The following is a 25661-nucleotide window of genomic DNA, read 5'->3' on the forward strand; positions in this document are numbered from 1 at the left end:
TTCATTTTAGCACTTAGCATAGAGCACCAGACATAGTAACCATGCTATTTTAAATAAAATAATGGGTCAACATTTGTGTCATTGTCCAAGATCATAAATAGATGTTACAATCATGGTAAGAACAGAGACATCAGTAGTCCATGTTTTCTAAACAACACATTTTTTTTGTTCTGGTGGGATAAAATATCTGTTTCTGTAGTTAGCAATACTTTACACCCCTCAGTGGTAATTGAGACCCTACTGTACCTCACAGACCTCTATCATAATCTTACTTAACTTTATAAAAAATTTGATAATACCTGGCGCCAGATAATGATGGTATATGCCTAGGGTCTAGATGAAAGTAAAGGATTACTCACTCAAAAGTAGAAGTTACATTAGTAAACTTAATATAGAACAAACCCTATTATGTTTAAGATAACAAATAGCCCAAAGCAATAACTAGGGATGTTAGACATTAATTATTTTTTAAATCACCCAATTACACGTAATTTTATGCTAATCTAAATGATGCCACTTTTCTTTTGGCATATGTAACAAATAGGAATGCCCCAATAATTGTATATAAAAGCCCAAGGAAATCACCAATGCATGATATTCTGTTCCCCTGGGACGTTGCAGTTACACATAGACAAGGTGAAGATTTCTCAAAACACCATGTCTCTCCGATTTTCTAATGGATCCCGACATGTTTGCTTAAGGTCTGGAGCTGGCTCTGTCAGACCACCCAATGGAGGTGCAGGCTTTGCAGGCAGCAGTGCATGTGGCAGTTCTGTTGCTGGAAGTGAATTTTCCTGTGCCTTGGGAGGGGGCTTGGGCAGTGTTCCCGGTGGCAGCCATGCTGGTGGTGCCTTTGGAAATGCTGCTTGTGTTGGCTTTGCTGGAAGTGAAGGGGGACTCCTCTCTGGAAATGAGAAGGTGACCATGCAAAACCTTAATGACCGCTTGGCATCCTACCTGGATAACGTGCGAGCTCTGGAGGAGGCAAATGCTGAATTAGAGAGAAAAATCAAGGGCTGGTATGAAAAATATGGACCTGGATCTTGCCGTGGACTTGAGCATGACTATAGCAGATACCACCTAACAATTGAGGATCTTAAGAATAAGGTGAGAAATTACAGATTTGGAACTATTCCAGGTATTTAAAACTAAGAAATACCTAGCAAAAGCCATACAATAAGAAATGCTTCATGACTGTTATCTGTAATTTGTATTTATTTATTTAGATAAATAATTCTTCCTATTATCCAAAAATGGACCCTTCATGAATTTTAATGTAGTTAGAGTGTTATTAGTTCCATTGTTTATGTCGAAGTAATCCATAGACATATGAATAAAAAAGTATTGCAGTTCTAAAGTCCGGTGAGTATATGAGAATAAATAAAACCATGATTTAATTTTTAAAAGTTAAATTTTAAACATTTTGATTATCACAAAAGGAAGAGAGATTTTACTCAAAAACTTGAGTGACATTTTTCATTTCCTAAAGAAATGACTTAAATAAAAGCATACTTACGTGTTGTGTTCTCTGTTTTGGTTTATTCTAGATTATCTCCTCCACTACTGCTAATGCTAATGTCATTCTGCAGATTGATAATGCCAGACTGGCTGCTGATGATTTCAGGCTCAAGTAAGTGGCAAAAAACAATCACTAGAAAAAAATTTCTGTCTATTCAATTTGTTAAATAAAATTTCACTTTCCTCCCAAGTAGAATGAACTATAACCTAAAAGATTAAGGGAAGTAAAGAATTTATATTATTACAATCAACCACACTCACAACTTTAACACACTTATTATAACCCTGGGAAAAATGTCAATGTATTTCTCTGCCTGCCTAGAATACTGCCAACCACGAAGCAGATGCTCAGTAAATCATTAGTCAACTAAGGAAAACTGTTAACTAAAATAACATTCCAAAAATGGTGTATTTTTATTTAATTGGGTCATGTCATTGGAATTTGTGTGATTAAATAACTGCCGATTACCCTGTTCAGAATTAGGTGGGGGTAATGGAAGAGGGCTTTCTTTGTATATTTTTACACTATTTAGAGTCCTAATTCAATTTCTGATTTTCAGTTTAAATCAATTGGGATTGAATTTTCTGTTTCTTGAGGTAGTCTTACTGGCACTGAAATTCACTTAAATGCCCCCCAAGGTATGAAAATGAGCTCACACTTCACCAAAATGTAGAGGCCGACATCAATGGATTGCGGCGGGTCCTGGATGAGCTGACACTCTGCAAGACTGACCAGGAGCTGCAATATGAGTCCCTGAGTGAGGAGATGACGTATCTCAAGAAGAACCATGAAGAGGTAGGAGAGGCTTTACTTATAGTCCAATCGCAATTCTGAAAATTTTAAATACTGGGTGCAGGTCTGGAGTTAAAATTACAATAGTAATTCATGTTCACTGTAATTTATTCACGCCAAGGGATAGAAAGACAATTTCATTTTTCCCACTCTGCCCTTACACTCCCATCCCCCAAGGTAATAAATATTAACAATTTGATCTGTACCCTTCCATTTTTTTATGCTGGTGCAATACTCTATCCATTTAAAAAGAATACATTGCTTTTGCATCTATACAATCAACTTACTTTCCACTACATTATTTCTTTAGTTCATAGAGGCCTCTCTTGAGATCAACCTTCTAACAAAAGACCTCTCAAAACGGGAGAAGATATCAGTGTTTTTCTCCACCGAATGAGTCTGGGTTTACTTTAATGTTGAACCCTGTACAATAATAAACTCATTGTTTCACATATAATATCAAGAAGCTTCGATCCACTGAAAATTAATAAATCAATAAAAGATTGTTCCCTAAGTAACTGCAAAAGGTCTCCATAGCAATGGATGACAAATTTTCAGAAAATGGCTATGACAGGAGTGTCCTATTAGTCACTTGAAAGGCTGAAACACCACATCTACTTATTCCAAGTGAGAAAATTATGGCAAAGGGAAAGAGAAGGAAAACTAGAAAGGAAAAAAAAAAATGAAAAAGAAACGAGGAGCGGGAAGAGTCCCAGAGCAGAGCACTGGAAGTCAGACCACCAGCAAGTGTCAGCAGGAGAGTGAAAGGTACACCAGGCATTGTAGAGCATGACAGCAAGAAAAGAAAGTCCCAGGGAAGGAAGAGAAGAAATGGCAGCCACCGCAGCCAAGCCAGAGGAGGGCATTCGGAGTAGGGTAGGGATCACAGCAGGATGCATTGTCCTCTGCAATGACACACCACCTGAAAGAGGGTACCTTTTGCTTGCACTGAGGGTAGACAGGAAAAGTCACTCATTACTACTCGGGAATCAGAATGAAAAAAATTTTTTGTTTTAAAAAGCCAGTCACATCTCAACATCACCTAAGAGTACCATATTTACCTTATCCTCTGTGACCATGATACCTTAGGATAACTTCAAGCAATTTTATTTTCAAACTGTTATAGCAACAAGAGGTTTTCTTCACATGGAATCTTATACAAAAACCCAAAATTGCAGGATTTTTTTTCACTGTTCCATTCCCATCAATCTGACATTTAGTCAATAACTATATGTTGAACAACTCTCTGGCCTTTAAATCCCTTTCTCATTTTAAAGAATAAATAACTTCTTGGAATGCTATGACTGTTTTTGGTGGTGGTGGTGATTTTAATCAACAGGTTCCTAATTTTTTTTTTTTTAAACAAGAGTCTTGCTCTGTTGCCCAGGTTGGACTGCAGTGGCCGATCTCAGCTCACTGCAAATTCCACCTCCGGGATTCAAGCAATTCTCCTACCACGCCTGACTACTTTTTGTATTTTTAGTAGAGACAGGTTTTCACCATGTTGGCCAGGCTGGTCTTGAACTCTTGGCCTCACATGATCCGTCCGTCTCAGCCTCCCAAAGTGCCGGGATTACAGGAGTGAGCCACAGCGCCGGGCCAACAGGTCACTAATTAAATAGATGATTGGTATAAATACAGACCGAATATGTCAATTAAATATGGTGTGCCATAAATTATACACCCAACCACAAACTGAGACATAAAGTAACACCTTTGAAAACCTCAAACTCAGTGGGAACCTGCAATGCCCTTAAAGCCACACTGGCGCTTCCCTCCAGGAGATGAAAGCTCTGCAGTGCGCAGCTGGAGGCAACGTGAACGTGGAGATGAACGCGGCCCCTGGGGTGGACCTCACCGTTCTGCTGAACAACATGCGAGCCGAGTACGAGGCCCTTGCAGAGCAGAACCGCAGGGACGCGGAGGCCTGGTTCAACGAGAAGGTGAGGTGAGCCCCGTCCCACTGCCCACGCCTCTGGGGCGGGTGGGGACTCCGAGTGACCCTTTTGCCTGGCCCTGCAGAGCGCCTCGCTGCAGCAGCAGATCTCCCACGACGCAGGCGCAGCCACCTCTGCCCGGAGCCAGCTGACCGAGATGAGGCGCACCCTACAGACGCTGGAGATCCAGCTGCAGTCCCAGCTGGCCACGGTAGGTGACAGCGAAGGTCAGCCTGGATCCTGTGATTCTAGAAAGTCTCGGAGAAGCCCTTCCCCTTTTTTCCTATTATACCTTTGCCGGTATATACTTAGCAGAGAGAATGGAGGAGAGCAGGAAAAACAGACCCGCAGACACTCAAAAGAGAGGGTGTTTTCTTCCTCCTTGGCATCACGGGGGTTTCCTTCCTGGCTGCTGCTCAGTGCTCATTTCATGAAAATGGACATTTCACATAAGTCCTTTCTTAAGGTAATTCAGCTCAGGCCGGCAGAGCAAACAGCAGCAGTAACGCTCCCCCTGAAAATTAGCCACAGGTCTATGATGGGGGTGTGGGGCTAGTGTCATACAGCGCAGGGAGCTAACATCACACCCACATCTCCTAATCCTGATGAAGACATATTAGAAGTCACATGTGGTTTCACCAGGCAGAGGAGCAAGGGGACACACCACACCTGAATGCCACATGGGCACTGTCAGGCTCTTCATCTCGAGTCCAGGGCAGAGGTCGAGTCCCAGTGGGCACACCTAGGAGCCAGGCCTTCAGCCACTTGGGCACATCCCACCAGCTCCTGGCTTACTTAAAACATCAGCATAGGCCAGGCGCGGTGGTTCAAGCCTGTAATCCCAGCACTTTGGGAGGCCGAGGCGGGTAGATCACAAGGTCAAGAGATGAAGACCATCCTGGTCAACTTGGTGAAACCCCATCTCTACTAAAAATACAAAGAAATTAGCTGGGCGTGGTGGCGCGTGCCTGTAATCCCAGCTACTGAGGAGGCTGAGGCAGGAGAATTGCCTGAACCCAGGAGGCGGAGGTTGCGGTGAGCCGAGATCGCACCATTGCACTCCAGCCTGGGTAACAAGAGCGAAACTCCATCTCAAACAAACAAACAAACACACACACAAACAAAAAAAGTCAGCATGGAGTCAACCCAGGACTAAAAATGGCTTCCCTTCTAGAGTGTGAGCTGCACTGCCCAAAGGCTTGACTTTGAGGATTTCAGCATAACTGTGGCCTAAGGATTCCCTTCCTTATAAGAGTTTTCGTGCCCCCTGAGGAAACCAGGTTGTAACACAAAGAAGAGAGCAGCTGTTATCCAAGTGAGTGCAGTGAGCCAAGAAGGAAAAGATGATTCAAAGCAATAGGGAGATTCTTTTTTTTTTTTTTTTTAATTTTTTATTGGATTATAGGTTTTGGGGTACATGAGCAGAGCATGCAAGACAGTTGCGTAGGTACACACATGGCAGTGTGCTTTCTTTTCTTCTCCCCTTCACCCACATTTGGCATTTCTCCCCAGGCTATCCCTCCCCACCTCCCCCTCCCACTGGCCCTCCCCTTTTCCCCCCAATAGACCCCAGTGTTTAGTACTCCCCTTTCTGTGTCCATGTGTTCTCATTTTTCATCACCCACCTATGAGTGAGAATATGCGGTGTTTCATTTTCTGTTCTTGTGTCAGTTTGCTGAGGATGATGTTCTCCAGATTCATCCATGTCCCTACAAACGACACAAACTCATCATTTCTGATTGCTGCATAATATTCCATGGTGTATATGTGCCACATTTGTCCAATCCAGTCTATTATCAATGGGCATTTTGGTTGATTCCAGGTCTTTGCTATTGTAAACAGTGCTGCAATGAACATTCGTGTACATGTGTCCTTATAGTAGAACGATTTATAGTCTTTTGGATATATACCCAGTAATGGGATTGCTGGGTCAAATGGAATTTCTATTTCTAAGGCCTTGAGGAATCGCCACACCGTCTTCCACAATGGTTGAACTAATTTACACTCCCACCAACAGTGTAAGAGTGTTCCTTTTTCTCCACATCCTCTCCAGCATCTGTTGTTTCCAGATTTTTTAATGATCGCCATTCTAACTGGCGCGAGATTCTTTTGATTTTGCCACCCTCTAAAGGTGTGTGTGCTTTCTCCCTATGTTGGATTTAGATGGAACTTATTTTTACACTGACTGACCCCAACTTAACCAGCATAGCCCTCTTCTCTCCCTCATCATGGCTACGAGTGGGCACTCAAGACCCCCTCAACCCGCCAGTGCAGACCCCTGGAACCCTCCTCTCTTCCCCATTTCCCTTCTTCCCTGAACTAGATCCCTAAGGACTCTCTTCCTGCTGCAGGAGCTATGTGAGTGAATCCTCCCTCTATTTCTGAGCTACGTTGATGGAAATACATTTTCAAGTCCCCAGACCAGCATTGTGAGCATTTTCACATAGAAACAAGAATGTTATAAAGAAGAGTCTGTGCAGCCAGTGGTACTATAATTTGGGCTCATAGGATAATCCACACACATGAAAAAAGCCCACTTAACACAGAACATAACTGAATTATAGAATACTAGGAGCATAGAACCTAACTTACATACCTGAGACCCTACTGTCTTATAATGAATTCTAAGCTCCATCTCTTAGAGTTAGAACACAAGTCATTTGTAAGTTGAGAATTGTCTAAATACGTGTATATTCACGCCTGCTTCCTGTGATGTACAAACTTCCAAGTTCATCCTGTTCTCCTTCCTCTTTGACAAGCCAGCCCTCACAACGGAAGGCTGTGAAGCAGAGCCCCTCCAACTTATGAGTGTATTTACAATCATGAAAGGGAATACCCTAGGAGGACGCGTTACCAGGGAAATTAAAGCTTTGAGCTGCCGAGCACACACCTCGCTGGTGTCTTGCTACCTGTTGCCTTACTCTCCCCATTACCATCCTGATCTCCTTCCACCTAGGTGCTCCTGGAGAGCCCAGCACCCTCCATGTAACACACCTGTTTGCCTAAATCAGTAGCTCTAAGTCAGTCTTAGGTTCTCGGCCCCATTGGACCCAATGGCTGCCTGTTATGACAAACCTTGTATGGCTCCATCTTCTCAATGCTAGAATGAAGTTACTAGGTAATATATTTAGAAATATACAAAATTAGTTTTTAAAGTATAATGCCATAAATGCAATAAAAGTAAGATAACATGATTTGCTAGGTAAATACTTGGGCCCAACTACCCTAGAAAATGTAATGAAAGAGGCAGAGCCTTGCATCTTCTCTTAATCAATCTCTCATTTTCAACCACATAAGAACAGAAGTTCCTCCACACAAGAAAAGGAAAATGAAAGAGTGGAAGTTGGGGTGGACACTTGGATAATAACTAATATCAAAAGAAGTCATAATTGCCAAGACATATTTATCTATAATAAGGGAAAGAGGAAAATTACCTTAATTAAAGTAGGGATCAGGTGCCAAGTCAGATTACAGACTGTGGAAGTAGAAGAGAGGAAGTATGATATTCATAAGAGTAGTATCGAAATAATGACCTGTATTGTGTTATGAGATATAGCTCTTGTCTTGAAATCCCACGTCTGTCAAGGCACTCATTCAATCTCAGGTACCTTAATAAAAGATTTTTGATAGAAGCCAGAAAATCAAGGATGGATTTGAAAAAAAAAAAAAAGCAGTGGCATAAAAGGCCTTGGAACACTGACGGGGACAGTAGCAGAGTAAAGCTAAAACAACAGGTAACCCAGAAATAAATATATAATTTCAAAATATAAGTTTTCCCATATCAATTTTTTATTATGCTACCCTTAAAAGGGTTCTTTAATGTATCATTTGATTTTAATAGAAATATAACCTAAATATCAGCAACGTCCAGTGGATCATCAACAGTCTTGTGGGAAAAGGACCATTTATCCCACGTCAGGATCCCACGTTCATCATGCCCGGCCCTCACTTCATAAATGCCAGGCTCCTGTCTTTCACGTTTGATTGCGACAAGCCTCACAAATTTCCACAATTGCCTAGGGAGCAATACTGCTGGTTACTGAGAAACACTGTTCTACTAGTCCCCAGAGTGTTTTCATCCCTTGCCATGGCTTGATGTCCTCAGAAACACTCCCTGGAGTGCTCCTTGACAGAGACGGAGAGTAACTACTGTGCACAGCTGGCGCAGATCCAGGCTCAGATCGGGGCCCTGGAGGAGCAGCTGCACCAGGTCAGAACCGAGACCGAGGGCCAGAAGCTGGAGTATGAGCATCTCCTCGATGTCAAGGTCCACCTGGAAAAAGAAATTGAGACCTACTGCCACCTGATAGATGGAGATGGAAAGTAAGTAAAACCATTTGAAAATGCAGTTTTTACCTCTTTTCAGCTACAAATGTAGGTTTCCCACTAGCCTTCCATACGCCTTTTCTTTTTCATTCCCACTGCAGAAAAGCATGTCCATCTCTTGCCTTTTTTGGAAGAGAGTGATCTCTTCCAAATCTGGTACATCACAGTATGTACCAAGTACATACAAGGCAGTATGTACCAAGTACATACAAGGCAGTATGTACTCTGCCTTGATGACTCAAACCGTTCCTGCAGCCGTTTCATCCGTGTTAATCACTGTGGGTTTCAAGATTCTCTCCACCTCCCACAAGCAGGCTTTATCCTTCTTTAAGTGCATACCTAATAGCACTGCTGCCCTGAAATAAATGTGCTCTGTACGAACTATTGGGATCCATATGTGTGTATGTATGTACTTTGGTTTTAAATTCTTGGGTGCCAAAAAAATCAAATGGAAACAAGATTTATGTTATTCTCTCTTTAGATAACATTTAATTACTTCCAGCTCCTGCACATAAAAATCTTAAGAGTTTCCTCTATAGAAAAGACAGACCAGTTTTTGGCATACAAAGTTCAGTTGAGTTCATTGAGTCAATGAATGTTTCTTAAGTCATGGTAAGCAGAAATAGAAAAGAATAAACTACATTTATTTTACAGTTCCTGCTCCAAATCAAAGGGCTTTGGATCAGGAAGCTCTGGGAATTCATCTAAAGGTAGTAAAACCTAGTTCTATTTATTTATTTTTTCTTTCTTTCTTTTTTTTTAGACAGAGTCTCACTCTGTTGCCCAGGCTGGAGTGCAATGGCACAATCTCAGCTCACTGCAAACTCTACCTCCTTGGTTCAAGTGATTCTCCTGCTTCAGCCTCCCAAGTAACTGGGATTATAGGCACCCGCCACCACACCTGGCTAGTTTTTGTATTTTTAATAGAGTTGGAGTTTCACCTTGTTGGCCATGCTGGTCTCAAACTCCTGACCTCAGGTGATCTGCCCACCTTGGCCTCCCAAAGTGCTGGGATTATGGGTGTGAGACACCACACTGACCCTCTAGTTTATCGAGTAATACTTTTACATTAATGACAGTCATACACTATGACGGTAGTCAATATTTAAGTGATTTTAGGTAAAATGTTCTGAACAGGAAATATTAAGTGGCTAAAACTATCCCAAACTATTATTATAAATATATACTTACTCCCTCAACCAAAAATGTGCATAATATATTATATTGAACTCACAGTGGAACTGTCATGTAAAGTTTTTGGTTGAATATATATGTTCATATGTTTTATTTCTAGATTTATCCAAAACCACACTGGTAAAGACAGTGGTTGAAGAGATAGATCAGCGTGGTAAAGTTCTTTCATCAAGGATTCACTCCATTGAAGAAAAGACATCTAAAATTACCAATGGCAAGACAGAAAAAAGGGTTCCTTTCTAGCTGTCGTTTTAGAGAAAAGAATAATTTGGGAAAGGATCTTGTACAACTGCATTATTCTAAATATCAGGGAGATAGAAACACTTTTTACTTTTAAAGATAAGTTACTTAGCAAAAATATCTGTTTTCTTAGTTTTACAGGATGTTGGTTGTTTGTTTCAAATAAATAAAAAAGTTGATATGCATCCATTTCCATTCAGTGATGACCAATACATAATTACCTGTGATTTTTTTCTATGTCTAATTCATAGGGAAACATCTGTGGAATATGTTTTAATTGCCTTTCATTGTTGTTTTAAATAATAGTCAATACCACCACATGGCATTTGAATATTAAACATTCCCTAGGCATAATCTTTAAATCACACCATGTATACATGGGCAAATAATCAAAAAATTCAGAAATTCTCCTGTGACTGAAAAGTCTCACCACTAGATGACGCATTCCTGGTATTTTACCAAGAGCCTCTCTCAAACTCTTCTAACCACATTACGCAGGATACCATTCCTCGTTTAAACAGGATAATCTCCGGAAAAATCCACAGTGATATGACTTGTGTTGGTGATACTTTTCCTAGAACAGGAGTCAGAGTTTTTTCTGTGAAGACCCAGATAGTAAATATTTTAGGCATGGCAGGCCATAAGGTCTCTATTCAACTACAAACCTCAGCCATAGACAATAGATGAACAAGTGAACATGATTATGTTCTAATAAAAATTTATTTATGAAGGCTGAAATTTGAATTGTAAATATATTTACCTGTCATGGAATATTATTCTTCTTTTAACTTTTTTCAACCATTTAAAAATGTAGAACCAGTCCTAGCTATACAAAAACATTTTTGTATACTGTCTATACAAAAACACATGGCCGGCCAAATTTAACTCACCAACACCTGTTCTTCAACTTGAAACCTCTTGAGATTGAACATCATGATTCTTGTGATTATGATTATTTCTATCTTCCTGGATCAAAATGTACAGTAGGAATTCCCAACAAATATTAAATTGCCTAAAAGGAAAGCAGCTCCTTTATTTCTCTGGTATATGGCCTGATTCCAGGGAAAAGCTCCAGTGAGAGAAGGAATTCTATCTCACTACAGTCACATGGGATTCAGAGAAGTGGTGAAGAGTGGGATATTTACAAAATCTTCAGCCAACAGCCATCAAATGAAGCAAACACTAGAAATTCGCAGGGAAATAATTTCCAAATGTACACTATACAGGGCCAGCTACATAATTTGCAGGACCCAGTGCCAAGTACAAACATGGGGTTCCTTGTTCAACAATCAGGAAAAGTGTATCACCTAAAGGCACTAAAATATCAAGCTGTTTCCTTGCATCTGCATTTATGCTTTCAACTTATCCTGGATTTTGTTGTTTTGATGTTGGGTTTTCTTTTGGGTTTGGGGTTTGTTTTTTTTTTTTTTTTAAGTTTGTTTGCTTGTTGTTTTCTTGTTGTTTTCTTTATTTCAAATGATCCCCAAATGGATCATTTGAAGTCAAGAATTCAAGACCAGCCTGGCCAACATGGTGAAACCCCCTCTCCACTAAAAATACAAAAATAGCTGGGCATGGTGGTACACACCTGTAATCCCAACTACTCTGGAGGCTGAAGCAGAAGAATCACTTGAGCCTGGGAGGCAGAGGTTGCAGTGAGCCAAGATCTTGCCACTCCACTCTAGCCTGGGCAACAGAGTAAGACTTCATCTCAAAAAAATAAAAAAAAGAATAAAGTATAATTCCAGATAGCTTTACAAACTTCACAGACCTCCCTTTTCTCTTGTTTTTTTCTAGGATTCAAAAATAACGTTGACTTGATTTCTGAAACTTCCTATCTCTTTTTTCCTCCCCCAGTCGTATCTAGAACTTTTGTTTCCTTCCTCTCTGTGACCCTCTCCTGACCAATTTTAATCCTTCCCCCAGCAGTTTCTCCTCATCATGGGTTGCTCTCCCAGGAGGGAACCATGGCTGGTCAGTTTTGAGAATTCACAGGATCTAGGCTGTTCCATTCCCTTCCGAATTCATGGAGGACCCTTAGTTTAGAGTTAGTTAAAGTTAGAAGAATGGTTTTCTAACTAGTTTAACCCTGTTTCCTACATGTCTTTATCTCTCATGCCTCTTTCTTATGCAATTGAGGTCAGGCATTTGAGACCAGCCTAGCCAATGTGGCAAAACCTCATTTCTACTAAAGATACAAAAATTAGCCAGACATGGTGGCGCATGGCTATAATCCCAGCTACTTGGGAGGCTGAGACAGGAGAATCGCTTGAACCCAGGAGGCAGAGGTTGCAGTCCGTGAGCTGAGATTGTGCCACTACACTCCAGCCTGGGTGACAGAGTGAGACTCAATATCAAAAAAAAAAAAAAAAAAATGAGAAAGAGAGATTGGCTCTTTCAAGGCTCACATATTTATCTTTTTATCTTTTTGATCTAATTTTGGAAATTTTTTAGAAATTTATTTTCCAACTCATCTATTGAAGTTTTATTTTGGGAGTTTGTTTTTAATTCTAAGAGGCCTTTTATGTGCATCCTGTTCAATTTTAATGATATTCTATCCATGTTTTAAATATACAGTATTTTTGTTACTTCTGAAAGTAATAATTATAGGTAGTTTCTTTTTTAAAAGTTTTCTTCCAGGTTCTTTATTACCTCTGTTTCCCCTGTTTTTGTTTGTTTGAGTCTCTGTCTTTCTTGTTCGAGTGTTTCTCAATATATGGTGATATTTTAAATTATGTTCATGTTGAATGAGTAAGGCCTTAAACATCTGGAAGCTTTGTGTGTAAGTGTCTGTAGTTCCTTCCAGAGTGGTTGTGTGGTGAGCTTCCCTTTTGTGAAGAACACTCAAACATTTGTATCTGGAGGTCTTTTCTCTAAGATTCTTCAGCTCCCTCAGAGAGACCCAACAATCCGGGCTGGCTACATAATTTACAAGGCCCAGTGCAAACTAAAAATGTGAGAGCTCTTGTTAAAAAGTCAGAAAAAAAAGTTCAGTTAGAAATACTAAAATAATCCCAGCTCATTGGCTCACGTCCATAATCCCAACACTTTTGGAGACCAAGGTGGGCAGTCTGAGGTCAGGAGTTCCAGAGCAGCCTGGCCAACATGGCGAAACCCCATCTCTACTACAAATACAAAAATTAGTCAGGTGTGATGGCGGGCACCTGTAATCCCAGCTACTTGGGAGGCTGAGGCAGGAGAATCGCTTGAACCCAGGAGGTGGACGTTGCAGTGAGCCGAGATCACACGACTGCACTCCAGCCTAGGTGACAGAGCAAGACGCTGTCTCAAACAATTAAGAAATACTAAAACATAGATATTTTTCTTTTAAAAATGTCTTATTGTTTATAACACGTAATGAGGTAATTGGACACATATATGACACCATAAACTATAAATGTCAAATAAATAATGTTTTGGTGTCCTAATTTTATATAACACAATAAACCACAATACTTTAATAATGTATTCAATTGATTGACAAACCTTTCTGGCTTTTTTTCTGCAAACTCATTTGTTAAGTCATAAAAATTTATATTTTTGCCAACTTCATTTTCAATCTAGATAATTGAAAGTGATGTCAATTATTCTTGGCAAATACAAGATCTCAAATGATTCATTATAATTTTTAGTCTGAAGAAGAAAACCAGGTGGAAAGAACAACATGAACAAAGGCAAAGAGATGGAAAAGAGGAAAGCAGTAAAAAAGAATGGACAAGGCAGTGAGGGAAAACCTACATTCAGAAGGTGAGGTGGCTTATGCCTATAATCCCAGCACTTTGGGAGGCCAAGGTGGAAGGATCTCGAGCCCAGGCATTCAAGACCAGCCTGGACAACATGGCAAACCCTGTCTCTACAAAAAAAAAACACACACAACTTAGCAGGGCATGGTGACGTGTGCCTGTAATACCAGATATTTGGTAGGCTGAGGTGGGAGGATCCCTTAAGCCTGGGAGGTTGAGGCTGCAGTGAGCCATGATCACACACTGCATTCCAGCCTCGGTGACAAAACGAGACCCTGTCTCAAAAAAAAAGAATCGTGAATACCAAGCACAAAACTGTAAGAAATGACAAATGTAGGGCACAGAAGCTATAAGTGGAAGAGAAAAGGGGAGCAACACGAGGTGTAGAAAAATTCTCACAAAGCAACCATCGGAAACTCAATCAGACTGATCAGACTGAGGTAGTCAGTATTGAACGTAACCAAGAGGGTATAGGAGAATAAATCAAAGAAATGATGATTAGAGATGTGCAGTGATGTCTAAGAGGTTAATTTCAGTAAAATGGTGGGACCACAGTTCAGAAATAAGTAGGAGGTGAAAAGCAGAGGAAGTAATGCAGACAAGTGCTATGGAAATGGACAGTGAACAGAAGGAGTGCAGAAATATGAGCAATCCAGAGATAGAAAGGGAATATAGAGGCCACAGTCTAGACCCTTCACTGTACAGATGTGGAAACTGAGGCCCAAGGAGGCAACCAATTCCTTTACTTAACCCGGTTAGCAACCGAACTTTGATGGAAAACCAGTACAGATGAAATGGAAATTCAGGAAGGATAAGGATCAAAGGAACACTTTCTGCCTCCATAGAAGATTTCTTTTAATGCCTCAGTTCTCCTTTAGGACCTCCCCTCCTTCTTCTGGTACCATGGACACACGGTCTTGAAATTATTTTCAACACATCTGATAGAAAATTATGACTATGATACTTCATTGCCAAAGAAAATGCAATGCTGATTTGGGCAAGGAAAAGGGAAATCTGTCTATCATACTTTTTTAGTCTTATAGGTATTACACATTCCTGATGCCTGGAAGACAGGAAGGGTTACTCATACTAAATTTGAAATGCATCACTATAATAATTCTGATAATACTCCACCCTGTCCAACTCCAGAGATAACAAATAACCCCATGATAACTATCCACCTACAGAAATGGACACAGTACGGTAAAGCCATTCATTAAAAAAAAAAACACCCCATTATGGATAATTCACAATGAGCTGGCAAACACCATTTTGCTATGAGCAAAGCTCATCAAGGAACACCCTAATAGTGTGTATATAAAGGCAAACCAAGATGCTTGAGTAGGAGGTTCACCATCAGAGCATCACCGCAGAAACAAACACTCTAGCCTGGGCACTATGTCTGTGCGCTTTTCTTCCACATCCAGAAGGCTTGGCTCTTGTGGAGGCACTGGCTCTGTGAGGCTCTCTAGTGGGGGAGCAGGCTTTGGGGCCGGAAACACGTGCACTGTGCCAGCCATTGGAAGTGGCTTCTCTTGCGCTTTTGGGGGCAGCTCATCTGTAGGAGGCTATGGTGGAGGTCTGGGTGCGGGAGGTGTTTCCTGTGCTGCCTTCACAGGGAATGAGCATGGCCTTCTCTCTGGCAATGAGAAGGTGACCATGCAGAACCTCAACGACCGCTTGGCCTCCTACCTGGAGAATGTTCGAGCCCTAGAGGAGGCCAACGCTAACTTGGAGCAGAAGATCAAGGGGTGGTACGAGAAATTTGGACCCGGTTCTTGCCGCGGCCTTGATCATGATTACAGCAGATACTTCCCAATTATTGACGACCTTAAGAACCAGGTAAGAAACACCGTGGCATGAGTCTTAGCACTCCTGAGGGTATTTAACCACTCACGGATGCACAAATGTATAAGTTGTCACAATAACAGGGCTTTGCCCTCAGCTTCTAAATTTTAGTTCATTTTCAATATTAAAAATAATTTCTAATAAATTCTAATATTTGAACATGGCACACCCATCATGTGGTATTGGGTATGTGTGTATGATTTTGGTAATAGTAAAATATCAAAAACTGCCCCATGTCTCTACCTATATATTTATAGGCTTTCTTATAGAAAGACCTTTTTTTATGATTGGGGTGGGGAATAAAAGAGACCATACTTGGCCGGGCACAGTGGCTCATGCCTGTAATCTCAGCACTTTGGGAGGCCAAGGCCGGCAGATCACTTGAGGTTAAGAGTTCATGACCAGCCTGGCCAACATAGTAAAACCCCATCTCTACTAAAACTACAAAAATTAGCCGGGTGTGGTGGCATGTACTTATAATCCCAGCTACTTGGGGGGCTGAGGCAGGAGAATCACTTGAACCCGGGAGGTAGAGGTTGCGGTGGCCGAGATCGTGCCATGCACTACAGCCTGGGTGACAGAGCAAGATTCCATTTCAGAGAGAGAGAGACCATACTTAAATTTCCCATCTTCAAAAGACTCGTCTGATTATGAGAAACAGATGCCAGAAATATTACTATAATTTCATATACAATTTTATTTCAAGGAACTTTGAAATGTGTCTTAAATATTTCCTCAATCTTAACTAATTCTATTTGTCAGATAATTTCTGCAACTACAAGTAATGCCCATGTTGTCCTGCAAAATGACAATGCAAGACTCACAGCTGATGACTTCAGACTCAAGTAAGTAGAGCTGAAGATAAACAGAAAAAAAGTTGTCTAAGCATTTTTTCTCCTTTATTCTTCTGAGTTATTTGAGGTTGGCTCATTCTTTGTTCTTGTTTATTCATGTATTTGTTTTAAACGAAATGCATATGAGTCACTAGCTGAGCAACACATTTTACTTGGGAAATTTGTAGGCTAACATGAATGAATGTCAAAGTCATATGAGAGAGAATTTTGGCTATTTCCATTCTCTTGCTTCAAAGAAATGTATTTATTGCATGATGAGTGACCTGACTGAAGTTTTAAGTATTATTTTAGTAGTTTTACCTCAAAGCTTAGTCTGAGTTGTGTGATGATCCAAAAAGTAATGTGCTGTGCCTAATGACCAGTGATGAAACTTTCAAATACTTTTCTAAGGTTTGAAAATGAGCTGGCGCTTCATCAGAGCGTTGAGGCGGATATCAACGGTTTGCGCAGAGTCCTGGATGAGCTGACCTTGTGCAGAACGGACCTGGAGATCCAGCTGGAAACTCTCAGTGAGGAGCTTGCTTACCTCAAGAAGAATCATGAGGAGGTAGAGGCTCTACCCGGCTGGCTCTCACAGTCCCCTCTCTCCCAAATTTTAAAATTAATTTCAGATGATAAATATAATAAATTAACATTCAAGAAGGAACCTGTCAGTTTCTCCATATGGCTTAGATTGTTTGAGGTGCTGCTGTTCATCCTGCTCAAAAGAAACAAATCTCCCAAAAAGGTTCTAATCCTATAGATCTTGTCCACCTGGCTCCTTTAAAAATATTCAGGCCAGACGAGGTGGCTCACGCCTATAATCCCAATGCTGTGGGAGACCCAGACTGGAGGATCGCTTGAGGCCAGGAGTTCGAAGCTGCAGTGAGCCGTAATCGCACCACTGCATTCCACACTAGGCATCAGAGCGAGACCCTAACTCAAAAAACGAAACAAATAAAATATTCAGATCCTAATTTCGTTAAACAAATATCTTTCAGGAAATGAAAGCTCTGCAGTGCGCAGCTGGAGGCAACGTGAACGTGGAGATGAACGCGGCCCCCGGGGTGGACCTCACTGTTCTGCTGAACAACATGCGAGCCGAGTACGAGGCCCTTGCAGAGCAGAACCGCAGGGACGCGGAGGCCTGGTTCAACGAGAAGGTAAAACCACACTTAGGTGCGCTCCGAGGGCGCCGCGCACGGACGCAGCCAGCGGCGCCCTAACGCGGCCCCTACTGTTCCAGAGCGCCTCGCTGCAGCAGCAGATCTCTGACGACGCTGGTGCCACCACCTCAGCCCGGAATGAGCTTACCGAAATGAAACGCACCCTTCAAACCCTGGAGATTGAACTTCAGTCCCTCTTAGCAACAGTAAGCGAAAAGTTATGCAACAGATTTGCTTAGAACTTGAGAAAAAAAATAGAAGAGAATTTTCTTCCAACATAATATTACATATTTTAGTTTTTAGCCATTAATTACAGTGCTTGACATAAGACACATTTGCATTTCGCACATGACAATCCTCTTTGCCTATAAAGTATACCTGGATGCTAATAATGATGAAACATTAGAAATTAGCAAATACGATAGAGATATTGCAAAAAGAAAATAGTTTTGACTTTGAATCTTCTATCCTAAGTCAAAATATCTAAAACCACTCATGTGGAAACTTGAAAAGTTGGTCTCATAGAAGGAGAGAGTGGGATAGAGGTTACTGGAGACTGGGAAGGGGATGGGGAATAGGTAGAGGTTGGTTAACAGATACAAAATTACAGCAGAACAGGAAGAATCCGTTCAAGTGTTCCATAGCACTGCAGAATGACTACGGTTAAGCATAATTTATTCTATATTTTCAAATAGTTCAAAGAGAGGGTTTTGAATATTCCCAATACAAGAAAAAAAGATAAGTGTTTGGGGCCACAGATACGGTAATTGTCCTGATTCTATCACCACACATTGTGTGTTTTGAAATAGAATTATGAACCCCATAAATATATACAATTCTTATGTGTCCATTTTTTGAAAAAGAAAAAATCCTACTGCTTAAAGAGAGCAAAAATACATTTGCACTACTCCTAGCTTCATCTAGCGTTCCTTTAGACCACTTAATTAAGAACACTTAAAAGTTCCTTTGTAAGTGGCATAAACAAGAGGCAAAGTAGAGGCACGAAGGCTGACTCTAAAGCTAAGCATGTGTAATGTTAATCATAACTGCTTTCAAAGGGTTTGCCCAGCACTTCCGCCCACATGAGTCTACAACAACCCCAGGGCACGGGTAGGGCAGACATCATAACTCATGTCATTATTTCCAAAGGAGGAATCTGAGATTCGAAGAAGTTAAGCAATTAATTCCCATGGTCCCACAGTTGGATAGGAAGGAATCAGAAGTTCTCTCCAAATTTTCTAACTCCCAGATCTATACTTTTCCCTCTATGGCTAGTAAACCACCAGCGTTTATCCACTGATGAGGCTATGAATGTGTATAAAATCAAGGCTTTATATAAAAAATACTTGCTGATGAAAGGATAAGACACTCTTATCTTCATTCCGTGTAAAATTGCAGTGGGGGTTCCTTCTGTGTAGCTCTATAATCCCATTCAGATTCACAAGCCAATGAATTGAGCTACTGTATTTAAAGCCTACGAAGGTAATTCTTTTCTGTGGTTTATTCTACTCATGGGAAGTTTAAGCAGTTCACTGCAGGATGGCTTTTTAATAGAAGAGCTTCAGTCCTCATATGACAAGACTGTAACACAAATAGAAATGGGTAGCAAAGTGTAGGCGGACTTCTAGTTGTGGGGAAAGTGGCAAATTGTGCCGAACTCAACAAGCACAGGCTATATTGGTGCAGGGGAGGGATCTTTTAGTCTGTGCCCTATGAAGAGACAATTGCATCTTTTTTAGCACACCTGGGTATCTGAGGAACGTTCAGCACCAGCGGTGTCATTTTCAAATAGAAAAGTAGGATGACATTTAGTAAAGGCAATGATTAATATTGAATAAATGGAATCTTTGGGGTAAATATAATTATTTGCATGATGTAAGGATAATTGTCTTAATTACCTCTTAAATGCTTTGGCTTATTCTAAAATACTGTGACCTTTTCTATTAACCCATGTCTTACCAAACTACAGAAACACTCCCTGGAGTGCTCCTTGACAGAGACGGAGAGTAACTACTGCGCGCAGCTAGCGCAGATCCAGGCTCAGATCGTGGCCTTGGAGGAGCAGCTGCACCAGGTCAGAACTGAGACCGAGGGCCAGAAGCTGGAGTATGAGCAGCTCCTCGATGTGAAGATCTACCTGGAAAAAGAAATCGAGACCTACTGCCTCCTGATAGATGGAGAAGATGGGTCAGTATTGCTGCCATTGAGAAAACAATTTATTTTTAAGGCTACTAAAGATTATTTGAAATCAAGTATAAAATATTTATGATCTAGACCATGTGTAGATAAAAACTTTTAGCGTTATTTCAGAATTCAGTGAATTCCCACCTTAAATCATTGTTTTCGGTTTCCTCAGTAAAACGGAATGAAATAATTAATATAAGCACTCTGTACTTTTACAGTTCCTGTTCTAAATCAAAAGGTTACAGAGGCCAAGGAAATCAGACAAAAGGTAAGCAAAAGCTGTGTCAGGCATTCAGTGTGTATTTGTATGTGTTTCAAATGATGAGTTATTTCCTATTTATAAATTTGATAAATTCTAAGAGTTTATATGTGGCATTTTAGATTCATCTAAAACCACCATTGTCAAAACAGTTGTGGAAGAAATAGATCCTCGTGGCAAAGTTCTCTCATCCAGAGTTCACACCGTGGAAGAGAAATCCACCAAAGTCAACAAGAATGAACAGAGGGTGCCTTCCTGAACTCCAGCCTCTGAGAAAGAATGCCCCCCAAATTAAAATACCAAAATGAAACTAGTTTCCTAAAGAAGATCTCCCTTATTTTTCTGCTTTTCTTCCAATAAATTAGGACAAGTTATTTTTAGAATAGTACCATTTCTTGGGCTTTTTCTCTATGGTGGTGTTTCAATAAAGGTTCTTCCTGTTGCAAGTCATCTTCCCTGGTCCTGGTCAATCCTTGCATTTAAATATACCCTCCAATGGGAGCTGAATCTTGTCTTTAATTTCTTCTGTTTAATTCAGTGGTCTTCACAAGTTGGGAGTAAGTTTAACATGTAAACCAGTTGGAGTCTTTTTCACTTCTCTGTAAAATTTTGTCTCCCTTGTCTCAGTATGAAAAGTACTTACTGAGCACATGCTGTGTGCCAGCTAATGAGGATAAAACAGTTAATAAGATCCCGTCCCTAAGGTCAATATGCTCACAGAAGTAGAAATAAGAAACTGAAAAATCAGAAACATCCTTCAAAATAAAAGAAAGGTTATAAATGGTGATATTTGAAGGTAGAAAGGGAAAAAGAGAACTGTGAGGACAGGGCTAATGGGAGAATTCCAGTGGGTGTCTAATTCATAATCTTGAGCACTCCATCATAAGGGTAGGGATTCACAAGTTCTCTGTGTCATTTTTGCCATCCAAAACTGCAGAGCTATGTGGCTCCTAAGTCAAATGTAACTTTTAGTGCAATGATATCAGCACTTACCATTAATGAGTTGATTTCAAGCCTGGGAGTGGGAGGAGGTTAAACTCAGCAGAAAACCCTCCAGAGGTTTATTTGTGGGTGAGAGACTTGACTCCCCTACACCAATCCCATAACAGAAATAGCCTGTTTTCCTCTGGAACCAGTACCCTATTACTTTAACTCTGCAGAACTGGTTCAATACAGTTGAAGCACAATCACTTTCAAACTGTCTTTCCCCATCTCTTTCCCACATGCATGTAATAATACCTAGGTGAATGTAAGGCAGATACCCTCTCACCTAACTTTTTAATCAACGGGTCCTCTCATCATATATCCTCATATCAAAATTAGGAAAAGGAAACATCCTACCACATAAGAGTGAAAACTTATATTTACACAAACACCTGTGCACAGAGTTTTTGTGCACAGATTTATTCATAATTGCCAAAACCTGGGAGCAACCCAGATGTCCTTGAGTAGGTGAATGGGTAAATAAAGTGTGGTACATCCAGACAATAGAATATTATTTAGTGCTAAAAAGCTATGAGCTATTAGGCCATTAAAAGACACAGAGGAACCTTAAATGTATGTTACTAAGTGAAAGAAGACAATCTGAAAAGGCTACATACTGTGTGACTCCAACTCTAGGACATTCTGTACAAGGCAAAACTATGGAGATAGTAAAAAGGTCAGTGGCTGCCAGGAATTAGAGGGGAGGGATGCATAGGCAGAATGCAGAGGATTTTTAAGGCTGTGAAAATACTCCGGATAATACCATAAGAATGGCTACGTGTCATTATACATTTTCCAGATCCATAGAATATACAACACTAAGAGTAAATGCTAATACTAAAAGTCTGTCTTTTATAAATTTTTGAACACTTAGCTCTGATTTCAAAGTATTTGAGATGCCTGACCACCAACTCACCATAACTCAGGGAATAAATTATTTCTTCTAAAACCAGGCCAATATTCAAGACCTTTAAACATGACTGCCAGGAGAGTCAATAATTGATAACCAGCACTTACTAGGTGCTAGACTCTGTTCTAAGCATGATTTAAGCCTCACAACAACCATATGAGATAGGCACTGTTATCATCCTCGTTTTACAGTTAAGGAAACTGAGGCAGAGACTGGTTGAGTAATTTGCCCAAGATCACACAGCTAATAACTGAAAGTGCTGAAATGTGTAACCCACACAGAATGGCTGAGAGTCTGTGTGCTTCACCATGAAATAATACCATGCTAGTGAGAACCTTATGCCTCCACCTTCCTTCTAACAAGAGAAGGGATAAAGAAACTACATGCAAGCTCACTCCAATCCATGTAAGATTACCAGAGACATCAGTACCTCCTTCTTCCCAAACCAAACCAGGGAAGCCATTTTGTGGAAGGACTTAGTATACCAGAATCTGATTCTCAGAAAAAAAACAAAAACAAAACAAAAAACTAGAAATCCAGTAACAAAACAAACCTCATTCAAGTTCAAGTAAAAAAATGGTTATCTAACAGAAATATAGAATGTGAATTTTAAACAACAGCATACTTGAAACTGAACAATACATGTATGGGAGAAATTAGCATGCGATCATTAGAATAAGATAATGTAATGAAAAACTTTATTCTGAAATAAGGAGACAGCAACACTCCATGAAGCTTAATTCATTTTGAATGCCTAAAATATGTGTGCACATCATGTAATGTTCTACTACCTAGTAGATTACCAAGAAACGATCGATTATATACACCCAAATACCAGTTTCTTGCCATGAATAAAATAACCTCAGGGAAGAAATGTGTAGACTGAAGTGGCCCAGAGAATTTGTGAAATCTATCCTCCATTTCAGGCCAGGCGTGGTGTCTCACACCTGTAATCCTAACACTTTCGGAGCCTGAGGCAGGCAGATCACAAGGTCAGGAGATTGAGACCAGCCTGGCCAATATGGTGAAACCCTGTCTCTACTGAAAATACAAAAAAAAAAAAAAAAATTAGCCGGGCGTGGTGGCGGGCACCTATAATCCCAGCTACTCCAGAAGGCTAAGGCAGGAGAATCGCTTGAAACCAGAAGCTGGAGGTTGCAGTGAGCCGAGATTGTACCACTGCACTCCAGTCTGGGCAACAAAAGCAAAATTCCGCCTCAAAAAAAAAAAATAATAATCTATCCTCCACTTCCAGAAGGAAAAAGAACTAGAGTATACCTACATTTTTTTTAAAAAGTATTAGAGAAAATCTATGATTAAAAAAATTCAAGATACCTGCCCACATGAGTAAATAGCTAACAATGTTTAAAGAAGGAGTTAAGCATCGTTCATTCCAGTCCTGCTTTGATACAGAAATGCTTTGTGATCTCTATGGCCACTTAGCTTCAGAGACGACTCATTTCCAAATGGTCCTAATAATATGTGTTTAACTTATTTCATAAAAGATAATTTGTATTTGTAAAGTCTCTAGAGATAAATAGATTATGTTAATAATACTTTGAAATCTCATAATAACTCACCTAAGAAACTCAAGCTTTAAAAACTATTAAACTGACAGTATTCTCTGTTTTTCCTCTTTTATTCCTGGGGGAAAAAAATGAGCAAAAGATTAAAAATTTGACCAGGTCACAACAAAATCAGTAAAAAGTCTCTAGGAATTGTATCTAGGTTATCATGCACTGTTCTAAACATAAACTGATGGTCCCATTATAGTTTTTTATTTATTCTTTATTTTTAAATATTTTTGATTTGAAAAATCCATGCAGTCCACTAAATATTCCAAACATTTTAGTGACAATAATGTTGGCTGTTTTCAAAGTATTCACTATCCACAACATTAAAAAATATCATTCCAAAAAAACTTACTATTTCGAAACTAAACCCATAATTAGTTAACCAATCAATTTGTACCATTATAAGTGATAGAGACCTGACCCTGTCTGACATGTCCAGTTTATTATAATAATTTAAATAATTAGCATCTTAAAATGTTTGTGCCTTTCAGACTGTCTTATAAGTCATTCATGATTGGAACTGTTCAACATTCATATGAGACTGTTTGATGCTACTCTTTTCATTTGCCCAGTAGGGAAATGATCCAAGCCTGGATAACTTCCCAAGGGCATCAAGGCAAGAGAATAAAGAGTTGACTTCTTTGTGACGACTTGTCTTCTATCTAGGGTACTGTAAGTACTGGTTTTCTAGGTAATGCTGAAAACACCTCCCTCCTTTATATATTTTACCCCCTGCTAATCAAGAGGCCGATGCTCTTTTCTCAAAGTAATTCCTAATGTCTTAAATATATAAATGTAAACTAAAAGGCAGCAAACACTATTTGGGGATAGGGAAGAGAACAATTTGGAGACTGTCAGTTAAACAGATGTTCTGCTCCTGGACCAAACCAAGAAATCTCAATCAAAGTAATTCTCCACCATCGCATATTCATGAATTATAGTGAAATTAATAATACAAAGGACTGCAGGATTTCTATTATTTCAGTTTTCAATTAAAGAAATGATAGATTTCTTTTAAAATCTCACACTACCAAAAGATCAATAGATGCTGAGATTCTCTGGTTTCAGTAAGAGGAAAAACACACACCCAGTACAGTGGCTTACACCTGTAATGTGGCTACAGGAGGCTGAGCTGGGTGAGGAGGCTGAAGATCACTGGAGGCCAAGAGTTCGAGACCAGCCTGAGAAACATTGTGAGACCACATCTCTTAAAAAAAGGAAAAAGGAAAAATAAAAGAAACAAAGAAAGGAAACACTCAATGAAGTGGAAATATTAGAAATACTCTATGAGCATTAATAGGATGAAAGTAGGAGACATTTTCTCATTGGAATTTTTTTTTTTTCAAAGATGGGGTTTCAGGCCAGGCACGGTGGCTCACGCCTATAATCCCAGCACTTTGGGAGGCCGAGGCGGGTGGATCACGAGGTCGAGATCAAGACCATCCTGGTCAACAAGGTGAAACCCCATCTCTACTAAAAATACAAAAATTCTCTGTACAGGGTGGTGGGCGCCTGTAGTCCCAGCTACTCGGGAGGCTGAGGCAGGAGAATTGATTGAACCCAGGAGGCGGAGGTTGTGGTGAGCCGAGATCATGCCATTGAACTCCAGTCTGGGTAACAACAGCAAAACTCCATCTCAAAAAAAAAAAAAAAAAAAGATGGGGTTTTACCATGATGGTAAAACATGACTGTCTCAAAAAAAAAAAAAAAAAGGAGTTCATGATGGATGGCCAGGCTGGTCTTGAACTCCTGCCCTGAGGTGATCCACCCACCTCAGCCTCCCAAAGTGCTAGGATTACAGGTGTGAGCCACCGCGCCCGGCTTCTCATTGGAATTACTAATTCTTTGTTATATGTGGTAGGGAAAGAATCTAGATTCTATTAATATTCCAGTGGTTAAAAAGATGCACGTTTACTCATATTTAATCTTGGCCTTCGAGGCTGTGATTTAGCTTTACTTCCCGTGGCACCGTTTTTATATATAAAAAAATATCCTTGGGGCACCTTTCCAACTACTGACTGGACACTGTTAAGAGTCACCCAACCGTGAAAAACAGCAATTAGGATGCAGGTAAATTTTATTACAAACTGGCGTAGTAAAGACCGAAATGACCCAGTGAATCCTATAAAAGACCGAGGGAGCTAAGGAGTGT

At 40.2% G+C, this 25661-nt stretch overlaps 2 protein-coding genes across 2 annotated transcripts; both read left to right on the top strand.

Annotated features, from left to right (window-relative positions):
* Nucleotides 1–593: 593 nt before the first annotated feature.
* Nucleotides 594–10207, top strand: KRT28 (keratin 28). Its single transcript, XM_002748572.6, has 8 exons — nt 594–1107; nt 1548–1630; nt 2158–2314; nt 4093–4254; nt 4334–4459; nt 8354–8571; nt 9229–9284; nt 9869–10207. Exons 1-8 carry the CDS (start codon nt 658–660, stop codon nt 10009–10011), a joined length of 1395 nt encoding a protein of 464 aa, XP_002748618.3. The 5' UTR covers nt 594–657; the 3' UTR covers nt 10012–10207.
* Nucleotides 10208–15094: 4887 nt separating this feature from the next.
* KRT27 (keratin 27) lies at nt 15095–20491 on the top strand. Its single transcript, XM_002748589.4, has 8 exons — nt 15095–15593; nt 16362–16444; nt 16844–17000; nt 17434–17595; nt 17679–17804; nt 19568–19785; nt 20001–20050; nt 20164–20491. Exons 1-8 carry the CDS (start codon nt 15150–15152, stop codon nt 20298–20300), a joined length of 1377 nt encoding a protein of 458 aa, XP_002748635.1. The 5' UTR covers nt 15095–15149; the 3' UTR covers nt 20301–20491.
* Nucleotides 20492–25661: the final 5170 nt, after the last annotated feature.

Source organism: Callithrix jacchus, chromosome 5 (assembly GCF_049354715.1).
Source record: "Callithrix jacchus isolate 240 chromosome 5, calJac240_pri, whole genome shotgun sequence".
NCBI classification, from domain to species: domain Eukaryota; kingdom Metazoa; phylum Chordata; class Mammalia; order Primates; family Cebidae; genus Callithrix; species Callithrix jacchus.